The 17,956-nt window shown below is 32.1% G+C and overlaps 3 protein-coding genes across 3 annotated transcripts; 2 read left to right on the top strand and 1 right to left on the bottom strand.

Moving 5' to 3' along the window:
* The first annotated feature begins 230 nt into the window (after nt 1-230).
* Nucleotides 231-3,762, top strand: LOC107955339 (receptor-like protein EIX2). The gene has a single exon (XM_016891093.2). The coding sequence runs from the start codon at nt 263-265 to the stop codon at nt 3,275-3,277; it is 3,015 nt and encodes a 1,004-aa protein (XP_016746582.2). The 5' UTR covers nt 231-262; the 3' UTR covers nt 3,278-3,762.
* Nucleotides 3,763-7,475: 3,713 nt separating this feature from the next.
* On the top strand, nt 7,476-8,060 carry LOC121223258 (dirigent protein 15). The gene has a single exon (XM_041104399.1). The coding sequence runs from the start codon at nt 7,476-7,478 to the stop codon at nt 8,058-8,060; it is 585 nt and encodes a 194-aa protein (XP_040960333.1).
* A 1,885-nt stretch (nt 8,061-9,945) lies between these two features.
* LOC107962236 (glyceraldehyde-3-phosphate dehydrogenase GAPCP2, chloroplastic) lies at nt 9,946-14,687 on the bottom strand. The gene is made up of 14 exons (XM_016898556.2): nt 14,411-14,687; nt 13,824-13,900; nt 13,653-13,720; nt 13,476-13,514; nt 12,734-12,834; nt 12,494-12,606; nt 12,209-12,308; nt 11,958-12,104; nt 11,602-11,662; nt 11,421-11,518; nt 11,176-11,318; nt 10,999-11,082; nt 10,548-10,637; nt 9,946-10,318 (listed from the first exon to the last, which is right to left on the bottom strand). Exons 1-14 carry the CDS (start codon nt 14,516-14,518, stop codon nt 10,261-10,263), a joined length of 1,287 nt encoding a protein of 428 aa, XP_016754045.2. The 5' UTR covers nt 14,519-14,687; the 3' UTR covers nt 9,946-10,260.
* Nucleotides 14,688-17,956: the final 3,269 nt, after the last annotated feature.

Raw genomic sequence — 17,956 nt, 5'->3', positions numbered from 1 at the left:
TTTTGTTGATACAGGAATATAAAGATAAAAGTTCCTTATCAAAATTTTGCTTTTCTTACTCAAATTCCGTGTTTGCCATTAGCTTTTCCTTCTCTTTTTTCTCCTTTAGCTTTTAGTAGACTTTAGTTTGACTCAACTTTATAACCTTTTGTGGATAAATAAATTTCGAATTTAATGCATTTTGTTGGAAGAAACTTCCTTGCGCTTCATGCATTTTTGTGTTTTAGCTAAAGCTTACTCTATATATTTGGAGTTGTGAGCCATGGCAATTGCAACCATGACTACTCCTCTTCCTATTTCCTTTTTCCCTATTCTTCTTCTCATTCCCGCTGTCTGTTTTACCATTTGTCATGCCAATTCCAACCTACTTTGCATTCAGAGTGAGAGAGAAGCTCTTTTGAAATTCAAGCATCATCTTATTGATCCTTCAAACAGGCTATCGTCATGGGTTGAAGGTGGGGATTGCTGTGAATGGACTGGTGTCGTCTGCCATAACTCCACAGGCCACGTCAACAAACTGCACTTGGCCGCTCCTCTTTCAGAGCCTGATGGCTTTGCAACAAATGCTGAAATGGAAGCTTACTACAATTCCCGGCTAGGAGGCAAAATAAATCCTTCACTGCTGGAGTTGAAGCATCTCAGTTCCCTGGACTTGAGCTATAACGATTTTAACAGCATACATATCCCGAAATTTTTCGGTTTGCTGGAGAGTTTAACATATCTTAACCTCTCTCGAGCACAATTTCAGGGAGCAATTCCTCATATCCTTGCGAATCTCTCAAAGTTGCAGTATCTTGATCTTGGAGGTAATGATCTCAAATCAAAAAGTCTTCAATGGGTTTCTGGACTTTCTTCCTTGCAGTATCTTGATTTGAGCTCTGCGGATCTTTCTGAAGCAACTGATTGGGTACAGGTAACATTCAAACTTCCCTCTTTGTTAGAGTTGCACTTGTCAGGTTGTGGTTTAAACAATGATCCATCTCCGACCAGTGTTAATTCTACAAAATCACTGGTTGTTCTTCATCTTTCTGGGAACAGCTTATCTTCAGTACCTAAGTGGATATTTAGTCTTCATGGTCTTGTGTCCATTGATCTTAGTTACAATTTTTTGGAAGGCTCAATTCCAGATTACTTTGGGAACATCTCGTTTCTTGAAGTTCTTGATCTTAATTGGAATCATCTCAATTCGTCCATACCCAATTCCTTGTATAGTTTAAACCGTCTTCAGTTCCTTAGTCTTGGCAATAACCAGTTACAAGGAACAATCTCGAGTGCCATTGGAAACTTGAGCTCTGTTACTCAGCTTGATCTTTCAGTAAATCAATTAAATGATCAAATTCCATTGTCTATAGGGGAGTTATCGTCTTTGAAGTTGTTTGATGTTTCAAAAAATCAATTAAACGGCCAAATTCCCTTGTCTATAGGGCAGTTGACATCTTTGGAGAAGTTTGATGTTTCAGAAAATCAATTAAATGGTCAAATTCCATTGTCTATAGGGGAGTTATCATCTTTGAAGTTGTTTGATGTTTCAAAAAATCAGTTAAACGGCCAAATTCCCTGGTCTATAGGGCAGTTATCATCTTTGAAGTTGTTTGATGTTTCAGAAAATCAATTAAATGGTACTTTTCCTCTATCTTTGGGACGACTAGAAAGTTTGGAAACTCTGGATTGTGGGTATAATCTATTAGAAGGAGTTGTATCAGAAACCCATTTTTCTAATCTCACGAGATTGACAACTCTAGCAGCATCACACAATCGGCTTAGATTTGAACCAAACTCAAGCTGGATTCCCCCATTTCAATGTGAACGGATCGAATTGGGTAACTGGCATCTTGGCCCAAAGTTTCCCCAGTGGCTAAAATTCCAAAAGAAATTGTCTTATTTGGACATCTCCTGTGCAGGAATTTCAGATGTCATGCCCACTTGGTTTATGAACCTTCCCACTCCATTTGAATCTTTAAACCTTTCCTCGAATCAACTTAGAGGAGAGATTTCATATTTGAATGTGAGAAACATTGTTGATTTGAGTTCAAACCGATTCATAGGCCCGTTGCCAAGAGTATTCCCAACTTTACCATTTCTAATTTTATCAAATAATTCATTTTCGGGATCTCTTTTTGAATTACTTTGTAATTCATCAAGTGAGAAAGGGATGGAAGTTCTTTACATTGATAAAAATCTTATCTCAGGAGATATTCCAGATTGTTGGAATCATTGGCAGCGTTTGATCCTTTTAAATTTGGGAAGCAACAATTTGACCGGAAAAATCCCACCTTCTTTATGGCATCTTAATCTTAAAATGCTAAACCTTCGAAACAATACAATGTTTGGAGAATTGCCATCCACATTGCAAAATTCTCCAAATTTGATTATGTTTGATCTTAGTGAAAATCATTTCAGTGGAAGTGTACCAGCATGGATTGGTGATAAGCTCTCAAAACTTGTGATTCTAAGCCTTCGATCAAATAACTTTGATGGACATATTCCTCATAAAATTTGTGATCTTCAATTTCTTCAAAACTTGGACCTTGCCCACAACAACATTTCTGGAGTTATTCCAAAATGTTTTAATAGTTTAAGTGCAATGGCCACAACAAACAAAACCAATAATTTTGTTCTTGCGGAGTATTTATATACTGACGCAATTGTTTTGAAAGCATTATTGGTGTTGAAAGGACGAGAGGATGAATATGGTAGCACACTAGGACTTGTTACGAGCATGGACCTTTCAGCTAACAGTCTCACAGGAGAGATCCCCAAAGAAATTGGTAGTCTCGTTGGACTATTGTCTTTAAATTTTTCAGGGAATCTCTTAACAGGAAATATACCAGACAGCATTGGCAACATGGAGTTAATGGAATCTCTTGATTTGTCCATGAATCGACTAAATGGTGAAATCCCTCCAAGTTTCTCCAATTTGAATTTCTTGAATCACTTCAATGTGTCCTACAACAACTTGACAGGACAAATCCCAACAAGCACTCAGCTTCAAAGCTTTGAAAACTTGTCTTACGTGGGCAATCATCTTTGCGGACCTCCTCTCACTAAGAACTGCACCTCAAAAGGTATTCCAATTGACGTTGCAAATAATGGAAGTAGCAGGGAAGGAAGTAAAGTGAATTGGCTTTATGTCAGCATAGTTCTCGGCTTTGTAATGGGATTTTGGGGTGTAGTGGCACCCTTGTTTTTCATCAGGTCTTGGAGGCATGCATACTATCGAAAGTTGGACCATGTTGGTCGAAAGCTGTATGTGTCTTGGGCTACTATGGGTATGTAGTTTGATGGGAAAAAAACATGTCTAAACATGTTGGTATAATTTACTGGAGATTGGATCAAAGTGTGTTTTGATTATGTATGAATATGTTTCGTTGTATTTCAATAATTTACAATGAAAATAATTTTCAGCAAAAAATGTTGTTTGATAAATTCCATCTTAATAATTGAGTAGAAGTGGCAGCCATAGATCTGGTCTTCTTCCTCCTTGATCCTTCAAATTAGGAGCAACAAAAATAGTAGTAAATAGGATTAGCCAATTTTTTTGTCATTTTCTAACTGTTGCCAATGGATCTCAACAAAAAAAAAGAGTTCAGCTGTTGCTCTTAATCCTTGGACTCACCCTTCTCAGCAAGACAGGTAACAACCTCAAAACGTCCTCGTTTTTGCATTTGGTCTGGAAAATAAAAGAAGTCGTAAATGTTGGAATTTAAATCTCCAAGTTAATTTCAAGTTTGCAAAATTTAATGTACTTGATTGTTCTCTCTTCTTTGTTAACTTTTATGGATCAAATTGGTATACCTGTCTAGAGTTATTTCGATTTTTTATTTTAAAGCGTATATTTAGATTCAGCACATTCAAACATGAGAATGAACATAAAATCTTTCAAAAATATTCAAAATAATTTATAAAAGTTTTAATATACTCGTGTGAAATACATACCCGACAAAAATTCTTTCAAGTTATCGAGATTCCATCCACCCCAGCCATATAGGGTGGTTTTTTGCTTTTAAAAATTGTGTTTGAAGCAAGGTGAATCAGAGTTTTTAGCAAGGGCTACGTGTAGCTAGGGGCAGGCACCTAGAAAATTTTCTATTTATATCTTTTAAATTTTTTTAAATTTTAAATTAATAAAAGTAAAATTACACTTTGGTCCTTTAAAAAATGATAAAATTTTGATTTAATCCTTTAAAATTTATAAAGATACAAGCTATTAAAACGGTGAAATTGCATTTTTATTATAGTAAAAATTACAATTTAATTTCGGTTCTCTTAAAAAAAATTTCTGGCTTCGCCCTAATTTTTAAATAGCAAATAAACAGTGAGATTGGGATTTATTCCATAGACTTAGTTGATTTCGAACTAGTGTTTTTAAGAAAAAAAATATTGATTAACATTTTTAAAATTAATTTTATTGTTACAAGACTATGGAAGTGGATATATTCTTTTAATTTCAAATGTCACACCATTGAATTTAATAGAATAATTTTAGTGGCAATAACTATTTGACTTGAATTTTTAAATTGAAAAAATATAGGGATTAAATTTTTAAAAATAAAAGTAAGAGATTAAAGTCTAAATATATAAAATGTACAGTGATTTATAGCATACTTTAAGCTTTAAATTTTTATTTTATAATTTAATATAATCAATTTAGTAGGTAGCTCGGAAGCCACAGTAATGTATATATAAAGGTTTTATTTTACTCGTAAGAAAAAGTTTGGGAGTTAAATAAAGCAGAGTAAAGGATGAATTTATTGATTTTGACTAAATGTTGAAAAATCATAATGCCAGAAGTAGTAATGGTTTTCAAAATTTTGCTTAATAATAACCAAACATATACAAAACTTTCTTTTTGGTTTTTAAGACCTAAAAAGTTTTAAAAGAACGTGGGAGTGCGACTTACTTCATAGACTTAGTTTTCAAACTTTTATGTCCATTTGCGGTTTTAAACTTGTCGACTTTAAATTAAATTTTAGTTTAGTTGATATTAATTTCATTGTCAATGAAGGAGGATATAAATTTGAGCGTACTTAAATGCGTTTTCAGAAACAAGGTTCAAAAATATTTGATACACTATATTTTTAAGGTATAATAATTTTTTTTAAAATGGAACACAAATTTATAATATGGGGTCTTATAATATATTATATATTAATTTGATTCATTTAAAGTTTTATTTTTTTAAGAAAAGAAAGTTCAACTTTTATTTATTAATAAAATATATATTCCCTTTTGAAATAAAATTTAATTATGTTTTACTTTTTATCTTAACTTTTCATTTTGTTTTAATTTTTAAATTATTTGTTAATATGAGATATGAGATAAAATAGTACTACATTAGCATAAAGTACATATGAATTGTTGTAACACTTTGAATAATTTGTTTTTGTTTTTTGTGAAACTTAATATAAATGTGTGTTTGTTTTAGTGGTTAAATGTTTTGGGTGTATGAGGTATTGGGTTCAAATCTCACTCTTTGAAAATTCTATTATTTTTTATCCTAGCCTTATCCCTGTTTGGTAGACTTATGTAGTTTTGTTTGTAAATTCATATTAGAATGGGCTTATTGGTTTGGTGGTAAGGAATTAGTTTGTTGAAGGTTTTGTGTTTGAATCCCTGCGAGTAAAGATGTTAATTTTTGCTTCGGGTGTCTGGTAGAGGTTTGGTGGAACCAAAATTCTGATGTAGTTGTGGGTTAGTCGGGAGTGGGAGAAAATTTGCGGATATGTCATCATTTTGTTTTTATTTTATTTTTTTATTATGTCTTTTTCTCTCTCTCCTCCAAAATTTCCCAAACTTTTGACTCTTTTTCCTGTTAACTAGAAAAATCCTCTATTTCCGTTGCTTTCTGAATTCTGGCAATCTTGTCGTTCAATCTCGGTATTTCAGTTCTTCGGTATTGTTGTGCAGTTTGGTAAGTGTAGGGGGTGAATTTCGTGTGGGTTTGGGAATCATTTTTAAGCTGTTCTAAATCGATTCAATTCTTTTCTTTCCGTTAGTTGATTTTGGGTATTGGCAGTAGTGATTTTGGGTATTCGTTTTTAAACAGTTTCAAAACCCTTCTTTATAATATTCCCGAATTTGGCCATAACGTCTAAGTCAAGTTTGGGGTGTTACAATTTTGGTGCTGATGACAAGTTAGCATCTAGCATCCTGCATTAGTGGCACAAGGATATGTTTGGGTAAAGAATTTATAGGAGAGATTTCATTTGTGTCAAGGTTTTCAAAATTGTAAAAATGAATTTATTTGTACAAATAAATATTTTGAAGAATTTCAAAATTTTTAGATAATTTCAAGAGGGAATTTTAGTAGTTCAAATTTCACTTATGTAAGTGGTTTTTCAAAATTCCTCCCATTTACTATGAAAACTCAACATGGAACAATTAGTTGTTTCAATTTACTATCAAAACAAAATGTTTCGATCAGTTTCGATCAGTACGTGGTACCAAAACAGTATCAAATACTATTGATTGAAGTTCTATATTGACACTTTGTGATTTAGTTTTTAAATCCGATAATAATAATCCTCTCCCCTAACTAAAACAACCTTTTTTAAATAATTAAAAAATAATTTTTAATCTCCACTCATGAAAATGGAATACATTTTATTGTCAATCGTTTATCTTTTCGGAAAGCATCCACAGTTAGAAGATTAATCACTAATACCGATGATGGATACCGAAAAGAATAATTTTTAATCCTGCTCACGGAAATGGAACATATTTTATTGTCACTCATTTAACTTTTCAGAAAGTATACACGGTTAGAAAATTAATCACTACTATCAATGATGAATATCTTGATTACGGCAAGAAAAATAGTTTTTGAGATTGAGGAATTTTTAAAAATAATATTTTAAGTTTTAAAAAATATTTTACTCACATATAAAAATTAGAAATTTTCTAACATTGGAGCTAAGCCAAAATTCTCCAATGTCTTAAGTAGTCCTCAAAAAAATAAGAAACTCGTGTTGAGAAATTTATCAATATTTAAAGAGTAGTGCCGGCCAATTAACTTCTAAGTCATTAAAAAGAAACTTCAGTCCTCCAATCACAATTCAACATTTCTCTACATTTTCATCCATATCAGTGAGGGGCTCGGCGTTGGTAATAGTAAAATTATATTTTGGCCCTCTTAAAAATAATAAAAATTTAATTTAATCCTTTAAAAATTATAAAGATATAAGTTATTAAAATAGTGAATTGTATTTTTGTTATTGTAAAAACATATAATTTAATTCAGGCCTCCAAAAAAAAAATTCTAACTTCGTGATACATATGATTTATAAAAATAAAATAAGACAGAAATTTCATGCTTTCACTTAACTATTTTATTAAAAAAAGAAGCTATTTTTAAAATTCAGCACAATTCTATTTAAAGCCCTACGGTGTGCAACAAGCAGCACAAAACCAACTGTTTTTCCTTTATTTTGAAGTGTCAAAACCCAATATTATAGAGGTAAACATTGTGAAGAAAAATGGAAGAACAGATGGTATTTGCATGGGTAATGATATTTTGCCTCGCCATAGCACCAGTCTATGGCCAACACTACTCCAAAACTATTAAGCTAGGTGGTCGGGTGGAAAAGAAGACGCGACTCCGCTTCTTCTACCACGATTTTCCCGGTGGCAAAAATCCTACTACAGTGCTGTTAGCTCAGGCCAACATCACCCAGGATTTCTTTTCCCCATCCCCATACAGCAGCTTGTATGCAATGGATGATCCCCTCACTATAGGGCCTGAACGAACATCCACCACCATCGGAAATGCCCAAGGGCTCTACATAGCATTAAGTCGAGATCCTAACAAGTTCACTGCGGTTTTATACGCGGATTTTGCTTTTACTACCGGCAGGTTCAATGGAAGCTCCTTCAGTTTGTTCTCACGATATCCCCCCACTGATTTTGTTCCTAGCCCCGACACAATTTGTGAAATGGCGATAGTGGGAGGGAGAGGTGCGTTTAAGATGGCGAAAGGGTTTGCCCTATTACGGGCCACTTCTTCTAACGCCATGACTGGAGATGCTAGTCTCGAGGTCAATGTTACCTTGTACCATTACTAAACTCAATTGCAGAATATTGAATTTCATATTAAGATCAATAAAAGAGTATACTCCTAACTCTCAAACCAATTAATCAGTATCATTTGGTCATGTCCTTCTTAACTTTTACAATGCAACTTTTTTTTTTTAATAGTAGTTGGCATTCATTAAAAAATATAATGGCACACAGACTAACAAAACACAACAAAAAGTAAATGAGAAAACAAAAGAAAATAAAAGAAACACCCATCTAATCTCCAGAGACCCCATCCCCAAACCGAAGCCTAACGATGAAAACCAGAAGCTAAACCATTTCCTGCAACCACAAACCCATCAAAGATCTGCCAGAAAAAACAAAGGAAAACCACAGGAAACTTCTCCTTGAGACACCTTTGGAGTAAAAAATAGAATAATCCCCAAAGCTCAAAGAATGCATTTGCTGGAACTACCTCCCGATGCTTCCTGAAACCCATTCCTGTCAATCTTGGTTCGCTACAAGTTCAACCTCCGCAGGAGCTTTCGATTTTGATATCTTGAATAATCGCATAATGTAACTTCTTTGTGACACTGTAGTTTTAATTCGATATTTAAAAAGTAATATTTTAAGTTTATAAGAATATGTTATTCATATATAAATAATAAATTTTCTTACCCAAATTTCTCAACCTTAAATGAATTTGAGTAATACTAAGGTACCTACTTTTTTATGGGTACCTAATTAACACTCTTAAAACACATTAACATAGCATTCAACGGCTTCATCGTACTATTAATTATTAGTGTCACGTCAATTTTATTTTATTTTTAATTTAAATTTTTAATAAAATCATATTATTTTCACGCAAGTAAAAGAACAAAATAATTCACAAATATAAATACATTATTATTTTAATCTTACAAATTTCCTTTTATATACACCACAACGTAAACATGTTTAACAAATATATATAAATATATATTTTTTTTAAAAACAACTTAAACATGTTGAACTAAACATATAATTAGTTCTTATTAATGAAATATTAAAAAATACTGCCGTCCAAATATATTTAAACATATATTAAAACATGTCGAACTAAACACCAATTCACCTGCAATTGCGTGCAGTTTAATTTGCTTTTTTTTTATTCTGCATATTTCCTTATTATTTTGAACCATCTCCTCGTTTATCTCAATAAGCATATGCATTACGATATTCATATTATGCATTATATATAGAATATTCCAAACTAGTGGTTAAAGATGCTCATAAGTCTGTTTAAATTATAAACATGGTTTACTGAAATTTAACCTAACTCGAAATATGAACTTAAAATTTCATCCAAAACATTCGTATGTATAAAAACTTAACCTAAACCTATTTTAAACCCTCCTTTATTTTTTTATTTTTTAAATATTAATATTATTTTATTTCAATATTTAATAACTTTATTTATTAAAATTTTTTATATATCCTTACTATTATTTTAATATTTACATTAAAATAATATTATATATCTAATATAGATTTATTTTTTAAAATTATTCTAAATTATATAATATATGAAAATAACATAATAAAGTATTATGAACTATTCAAGCTTTAAATGTTCAAACTCAAGCCCTAATTTTTTTTTTCAAGCTCATTTTTCATGTCTAATATTTATACGTAAATTTCAAACAAATTTCAAACAAACCTTCAAAACTGGACAAGTAACTCGACTCATGAACAAGTCTACTAACATCTCCAATTTAAAATTTAATTTTTATATCTAAAAAACTAAAATTTACTTTATTGTTTTAAAATTTCTAAATCCAACCATTAGCACCATCAGCCCTTTACATAAAATTTTCAGATCAAAATTTATTGACATGCTTATATATAGGATAGTAGGATATTGCCCAAGACATCATTATAACAAACAAATGAACATAAACCCAGATAATACATTAGATTTTAAAATACAAGATATTGCCCAACAATGTTTTCTCACAAGACAATTCCCCTACTATTTGGCCATTAAAAAATAAATAAAGCAGTCTCGATGTGCTCTTACAAAGCTTCAATTTTCATTATTTCTAGAATTGCGTTATCAGGTGCCTGATTCCTCCCTGGATATGCAATCGACAAGAAAGAAAAAACCACTTCGGGGTACAATCGAATTTATGCCTACTCATTGAAACAAACATCTACGATAAAATTGTGGTGTCCCTCAATTGGAACAGCATAGCTCTAAAATATTCAGTCGCGAGTTGCTCCTACTAGTGCAATGTGCTCGATTAGGTCAAGTACTCGGTTACTGTAAAGGAATTTCAAGAAAAAACCATCAGATTAGATATTATGTACTTCTAAGGAGTCAGTGTCTCGGTCAAGTACTTGATTAAGTACTTCACAGTCGTGTTTGCTTTTGTTCACAGTGGTGTTTGCTTTTGTGTCTGGGCGTGAAGCAGGGCATGCACGCAGTGTGTGCCTGTGTGTGAGTAGATGTGTCGCGAGCAATAAAGAGAGTGAGAGAGCTTAAAACACACCTGTAACCCCATTCATTGTCATACCATGAAACAAGCTTCATGAAAGATTTACTTAACCCTATTCCGGCTTTCGCATCAAAAATACTTGACCTGGGATGAAAGAACAAGTCCTTTAGAAACTTAAATGCCATCAATCAATAAACTGGAGGGAGAAAAAAAAATTCGAATGTATAGTTCACTTAATAGCCTAATCTAAATGAAGCAAACTTGGATGCCATAGAAAATACAGCAATAATAGAAAAAACCAACTGGACATTACAGTATACCAGCAAGTATTACTTAATTGTCAGGTAAAAGATTTAAAACCAAATGCCAATTCTTGAAAAATGGACACTATAGATAGGGCAGGGTTGACAAACACATGAAGCATACAACAGACCGCATCACAGTGAAAGGCATGTCCAATGGATGTGTCATTAGAGAGAGAGAGAGAGAGAGAGAGAGAGAGTACCTCGAATCACCAACAAAATCATTAGAGACAACATCTTCTTCTGTGTATCCAAGAATGCCTTTAAGTGGCCCCTCTGCAGCATACCTTCATTTGAAAATTAAGGTAGAATTACAATGAATGTTAAATATACTTGCGTAATGATAAGGAAAAAGAACAACCAAAAGTTAGAAAACTCACTTTATGACTGCTTTGACATCCTCATAGGAGGCACTCTTCTGAAGTCGACAAGTTAAATCCACAACAGAGACGTTGGGTGTAGGAACACGGAATGCCATTCCAGTAAGCTTTCCATTAAGTTCAGGAAGAACTTTTCCAACAGCCTATAAGGAAAGCAGAGAGATCATAATTTAATTTTAGTTACAACAATAGTTCCAAAAATGAAAAACCGGGATGGAATATATTTGGCTATTTCTCTCTAATACCTTTGCAGCACCAGTTGAACTAGGGATAATATTTTGGCCAGCTCCTCTACCTCCTCTCCAGTCCTTCATTGAAGGGCCATCAACAGTCTTCTGAGTTGCTGTATGTTAAAAACTACCGCATTAACATAAATGCAATATCATGTGCAGAAAAAAGAATTACAGGCAGATAATGACAGGATACCTGTAGTTGCGTGGACAGTTGTCATTAAACCCTCAATGATACCGAATTCCTCATGGACCACCTGCGATATTTTATATCACAAAAACTGAGGAAAACTGCCAAAGAAGAAGGAAAGCAAACCAGATGCTTCACAGGGAAAATGGCCAGGTTAAATTAAATAATGCTGTAAAAATAGGCAGATGAAATTTTCATCTGCTACAAACTCAAAACATACAAAAGCAAAATCTTTGAGAAGTGAAAGTCCTACAAAGAGACCAGTACACCTCAATAAAAAACAATGGAAGAACAGGTTTTAGTTTAAATGCCCTTCTTGGTGATGAGATTGATATGCTTAAAATCAGAAAATGCAGTCAAACCTTGGCAAGTGGAGCTAGACAATTGGTAGTGCAACTAGCATTTGAAACTATGTCCATGCTTGGATTGTAGGTATTCTCATTTACTCCCACCACAAACATAGGAGCATCTGCGGAAGGAGCTGAAATTACAACTTTTTTGGCACCACCCTACAAAACACGTTCATGCAAGTTCATTTTAGAGAATTCTCCGAGGTGCCTGCACTGACAGGTGTGCTTGTGCTATGAGATGACAGGAAAGTACGATAACTAACCTTCATATGTGCTGAAGCCTTAGCTAATGTGGTGAAAACACCAGATGACTCAACAACAAACTCAGCCCCATACTCACCCCAAGGGATCTCTGCAGGGTCCCTGATGGATATTATTTCTATGTTATCCCAAGCTAAGATAGTTTAATAGCAACTTTTAATGAAATCAAATAACAGAATTTTGAGTTGTAATTTGCAAATTTAAAGCCATGGGAAGAAAATATCCCACTGAAGCTATATAGTTCAAATTCCAATCGATATTCATGAAAAACCCCTCCAGAACAATACCTTTTGCTTACAACCTGTACTTGCTTGCCATTAATTTCCAATGTGGACTCATCCACAACTCTGATAGTTCCCTTAAAGGGTCCGTGAGTTGAATCATATTTGAACATATAAGCCTGGACAAAATTTAAAGTAAAAGAAAAAGATACTTCAGAATTGTTGACATTTTTGATAAAGCAGGGAAAATTTTAATAGTGACACAAGGCTATAGACCAAATCTAAAGAGCAAATGAGCAGACTTACCATGTACTTGGCATCAATAAAAGGATCATTGACAGCTACTACATCAATATCATCCCTTGAAGTTGCTATTCGTAAAACCAACCTTCCAATCCGACCAAAACCTGCAAAGGTTCATTATAAAAAATGAGTTGATGCAGGATACATCAAGCTACATAAAGCAACACTGACTTAAGGTAAATCAACTAGGTTTAGCACTTTAGTACCTAAAACAATGACATTAACAGGATTCTAATTCTCTCCCATGTTAGCCCACATGCTTACTGGGCCCATCCAGCAAGATCTAAAAAATGTTTTCAGCTCCACCTACCTCAAAATACAGAATAGACAAACAACTGAACTAAAGGTCAAAAGCTAACTTAACACTAATGACAGTGTACGCATCAATCCAAGTTCTATTTTAGCACATATAGCTTCTGAAACTTTTCAATCATATAAACTCCAATAGTATATATGAAGTATGAACGGCAGTTCTTCACAACTTTTCCTCCCCCAGGAAAGATTGGGGTACCAAATGGCACATGCCTACGTTACCCTACCAACACCCCAATGCACAGTAACCACATGAGCTAAACATGGGATGCTAGTCAATTTCTATTTTGCGAGCATACTCACAACAACTTAAATACGCAAGATAACTGGATAGAAATAATTTCTACGGAGATTAAATAAACAACATGGTAAAGATACATATAACCATCAAATAAAGCAGAGAAAAACATTAAATCAAATTAAGAAAACATACCATTGATTCCAATCTTGGTCTTGCCACTGCTCCGTGACTCTAAAAAGAATAGGAAACAAGCAAAAAGCAGAACATCAATACATAAAACTTATGAACTAAGTTAAAAGAATTAGATAAGCCTTTTTTCTGTCCTTGTCACCCTTCCCAAGCATAAAAAAGAAGGTAACAAATTCTTACTTGGAATTGTAGGAGGAATTTCAGTAGCTGTAGCTTTGATGGGTTGGATACTCCTTGAGTTGCATTTCCTAAATTTAAAAAAAAAAAAAACCCTTCAGTATCAAAGGAAAAAAAACAAATATTTGCACAATAAAGAAAAGAAAAATGAACAATCAATACGTGTAACTCAACTGTAATGAAGAAGATCTAGTTGAAACAGAGGCACCAAAAAAGGAGTTGAAATTTCCACCAAAACCAAGGCTGGAAACCTAAACAATATAGCATTTACATTGATATTGTCAATAAGTACATTGAGATCGCCAACTAACAATAAAATAGCAATGAAATATAAACTAAAAAATAATTAAAAATAAAATTTTAAACATATATTTTATATAAGTTTTTTAAATTTCATAAATTCATCAAAATAACGAAAAACCGACTTAACACTTAACAGGTAAGGTTCACTCACCAATCAAGCAATCGAAACGTAACTAAGTCAATCTACACCCGAAAACTAGATAAAAAAATGGATGAAAAAAGTATTATAATTCTTATGACTCCGTTTGGTTGCAGAGAAAACGTTCTAGAAAAACAATAATAAAGACAAAATAGAATGATTTGATATTGCACAAATTTCAGTCGTTCAGCTGAAGTGTAAGCTCAGCTCAGCTCTTAATATTTGTTTCCTTTAAAAAGACGAAAAAGGAAAAAGAACAATCGTTTTCACTCATTTTAAAAGCTAAATACGGTGTTGATCAGAGGAAAGTGAAGGCGACCTTGAGGCGATCAGAGGGTGAGAGAGATAGGTCAGACCGATCGGAGGCTGCCTCGATGAGAGAGGCGGAGGCGGCGGCGGTGGATCTGAAGAGAGAAGAAAAAGCCATTGCTAAAAGCTTCAGAGACGAATAAAAAATGAATAAAAACCCTAAAGGAAACTGTTTAAGGAGAAAGAAGAAGAGAAGCTTTTGGCTTTTGCTATAGAGAGCAAAGCACGAGAACAATTGTGAAATATATAATATGGAAAATATGAAAATGAAATTGTTTGTGCTTTTCGAAGGCAAATCAAAACAGTCACCACAATTTTTATATTTATATTTATTTTGGATAAACTACCAAAATAGTCACTTTTGTTTCCCTCAGTTTACATTTTAGCTACTTATATTTGAAATGTTACGTTTTAGTCACTTACGTTATCGTGTCTAAAATTTTAGTCACTGAGCTGCTAGCTACCATTTATGGTGTAACGGTAAGCTGCAGTGGCACATTAAATCATCATTTAAAACAAAAATTTTAAGTTAAATTCTACAATCAGTCCTTATATTTTTTTTCATTTTGAGCAATTTATTATTTTTTCTTTTATATTCTTTTAACTTTTTTTCTTTATTTTTTATTCTCTTCTGTTTCTCCCTCTGTTTTTCTTCCTCACCATTTCTTTTACCATAGTGTTTTTTTTATATTTTCCATTTGTTAAAATTAGTTCGCAAACTTGCCTCACTTGAAAAATTAAATTGTTCAAAAAAATAAAAGTATAAGGACTAATTTTTTTCTATTAAATAAAAATTTTTATATTATATTTTTTGGTATCTTATTAAAGGTTAAAAGACCTCTCCAATCCCTTTTAATTTTAAAATTGGGCAAATTGGTCGCTCTTGATAAATTGGAGCAATTTACTCCTATCAATTTCGAAAGTGAGCAATTAAGGACAATTAATCACGATGTTAATATTTTCTGTCAATTGTACATAATTTTGATTGGTATAATAACAAATTTAACCCTCAAAGTTTAAAATTTTCTATCAATTTGGTAATGATTTAACAAATTTAGGTTGCAACATTTGTGTAAATGTTGAGGCTAAATTTGTTGATTTTTTTAGAATTTAGACCAAAATGACAAAACATGTAAACACTGAGAGCTAATTTTGTTGTTATACTAATCAAAATTATGTACAATATACTGAAGATATTAATGTCGTGATTAAATATCCTTGATTGCTCACTTTCGAAATTGACAGAGATTAAATTGCTCTAATTTTTTTAGAGGGACATATTTGCTTAATTTCAAATTTGAGAGGAATTGGAGAGATGTTTTTACCCTTATTAAAATTTATTTTTAGTGTAATATAGCGTTTTAAACCAATTTAATCAAGAAGAACAGAGTTTGATATTTGCTAAGATCATGGGTTAAAATCTTTTGAATTGAGATAATTTCATCCCTCATTTTAGAAATCCAACTATAACAAATAATAAGATATTGGGTAAATGTTGAAATTGGGACTAAACATTTAAAGAGTTGTTCAGATTAATACATTAAAAATAGTCAATTAAACTATTTCGAAAATGCTTAAATAAGGGTTTTTGTGCGCTTCGTTTAAATTTTAGCACAAAATTACATTAACGAACTTGATTTACAATATCTGAGAAGCCCTTTAAACACGTTTAAAAAAGTTTACCCTTTATTTAACTTTAATTTGATCATTTTAAAACCTTCGAGCTTTAATTTAATAATTCGAATAGTTCAAGGATTACTCTATAAATTTTTAAAATCGAGTGACTAAAATATAAATTCAAAAATAGTTTAGTTAGGTTAGGTAGAATTTATCCTTTCATTAAAAAGCGTATATACACTATATTAATGATTTGTATTATATAAATTTAATTATTTTTTAGTATCAGTGTATCAAATGATTTTTCAAAATTTAATACATTAATTATTTATGTTATATTTTAATATCCTATTTTTTGGTGTCTGTACGGTGATAAGTAGGAATATTTAAAATGGAAAAATAAAATTATTAAAAGAGCAAAGCTTCTTAAGGAACCTGAAAAGCCACAACACAAATAACAACTCCTGCTTTCGCCCCTCTGCCAGATTTGACTTTTTTTTTCCAGCGCGTGCGTGTATCACGTGACTGTTACGTGAACACGTGAGTCTCAAAAGACAAATCTTAACCGTACAAATTATTCGGGGGCTTTCAATGAAAATTACAAAATCTATATACTATTAGAATAATTAATAAACTATTTATTATGCTAATGAGCACTATTATCGAATTACTCAAATCATTAATTTTTAATTTGATCAGTTTAATTAAATATGTTATTAAAAATATTATTCAATCGATATGTAGGTTAATCGGTCTAATCTCTTATTCCAAAATCGATGCCTTCAGTGATTCTTAATTTGATCAGATAACTTAGTTCTAAAAATAGGGGTTGAGTTAAATATCGTATGTCCCTAACTATCTAAATTCAAGTTATATTATGTGTAATAGGTATAATGATAAGCTTAGCTCTTAATGTTTACAATTTTTATCAATTTGATCTGTGTTTTTTTTAGTTAAAATTGACCATTAATATTTTAAACAAAGTCGAATCATTTTTTTTAAAGGATATGCTACCTTATGCATTTTGTGCTGACATGACAAATAATTTAAAAATATTAAAAAATAAAAATTCAAAAAATAGCATGAAGTGCACATGAATGTTATGTTTAAAAATTTTATCGTTTTATTTAGTATAAGCAATTCGACTATTTTTGAAAAGTTAATAATTAAATTCGATTTTTTTAAAAAGATGAGAGCACCAATAATTGGTTAGAACTTAGGAGTAAAAGTGAACCATTTTTCCCTAGCGTTTGAATTAAGTTCAAATCAAGTGATTATTAGTAAGAGAACTTTACTTGAATATTATTTTGACCCAAATAAGACTGATCTCATACTCTAAAACGCGTGAAAACATTAAAAGATATAAAGGTAAAAATTAAAATTCATATTTTTTATTATTTATAACAACCAAATTATTAAATAAATCCATTTTTTTTAAATTAAGGAAATAAATCATTTTTTTATTATTTATAACTAACAAAAACGGTCCATCTTCGTATTTTTAAAAAAATTGGCCTATTGACGTAATTTTGAAAGAAAAGGGCTTTATTTGATAATTTAATCATTTACAAGTAATGAGACAGGTTGAGGAGAGATGAAGGAAGAGGTGGCAATGGCGAGGTATTGTTCCCAAGAAGCAGTAATTGATGAAGACAAGTGGGGGACTGTGTGAATCACGTAGGTTACGTTGTCGCGTAGCGGAGGGCAACAACTAAACTAGGCGGAGTTCTCGAAAATGCCGAGGGAGGTGGACCGATGTGACCCCCAGACTCTCGGCTTTTTTCTCTTTTTAGATTTCACCGGTCCTACACCGTCTCCTCTTCATTGGCCTTTTGCCCTTTTTATATTATTTTTGTTATTTTATTCATTTTTGTTAACGTTCAATACTAATCAAAATAGGTTAAATTGTACTCTATGTCCCTGTATTTTTCTTCTGTTT

The sequence above is a fragment of the Gossypium hirsutum genome, chromosome D11 (genome assembly GCF_007990345.1).
Source record: "Gossypium hirsutum isolate 1008001.06 chromosome D11, Gossypium_hirsutum_v2.1, whole genome shotgun sequence".
Classification (NCBI taxonomy): Eukaryota; Viridiplantae; Streptophyta; class Magnoliopsida; order Malvales; family Malvaceae; genus Gossypium; species Gossypium hirsutum.
Note: the sequence above shows the minus strand (reverse complement) of the source record. Positions and strands in the feature narration are given on the sequence as shown.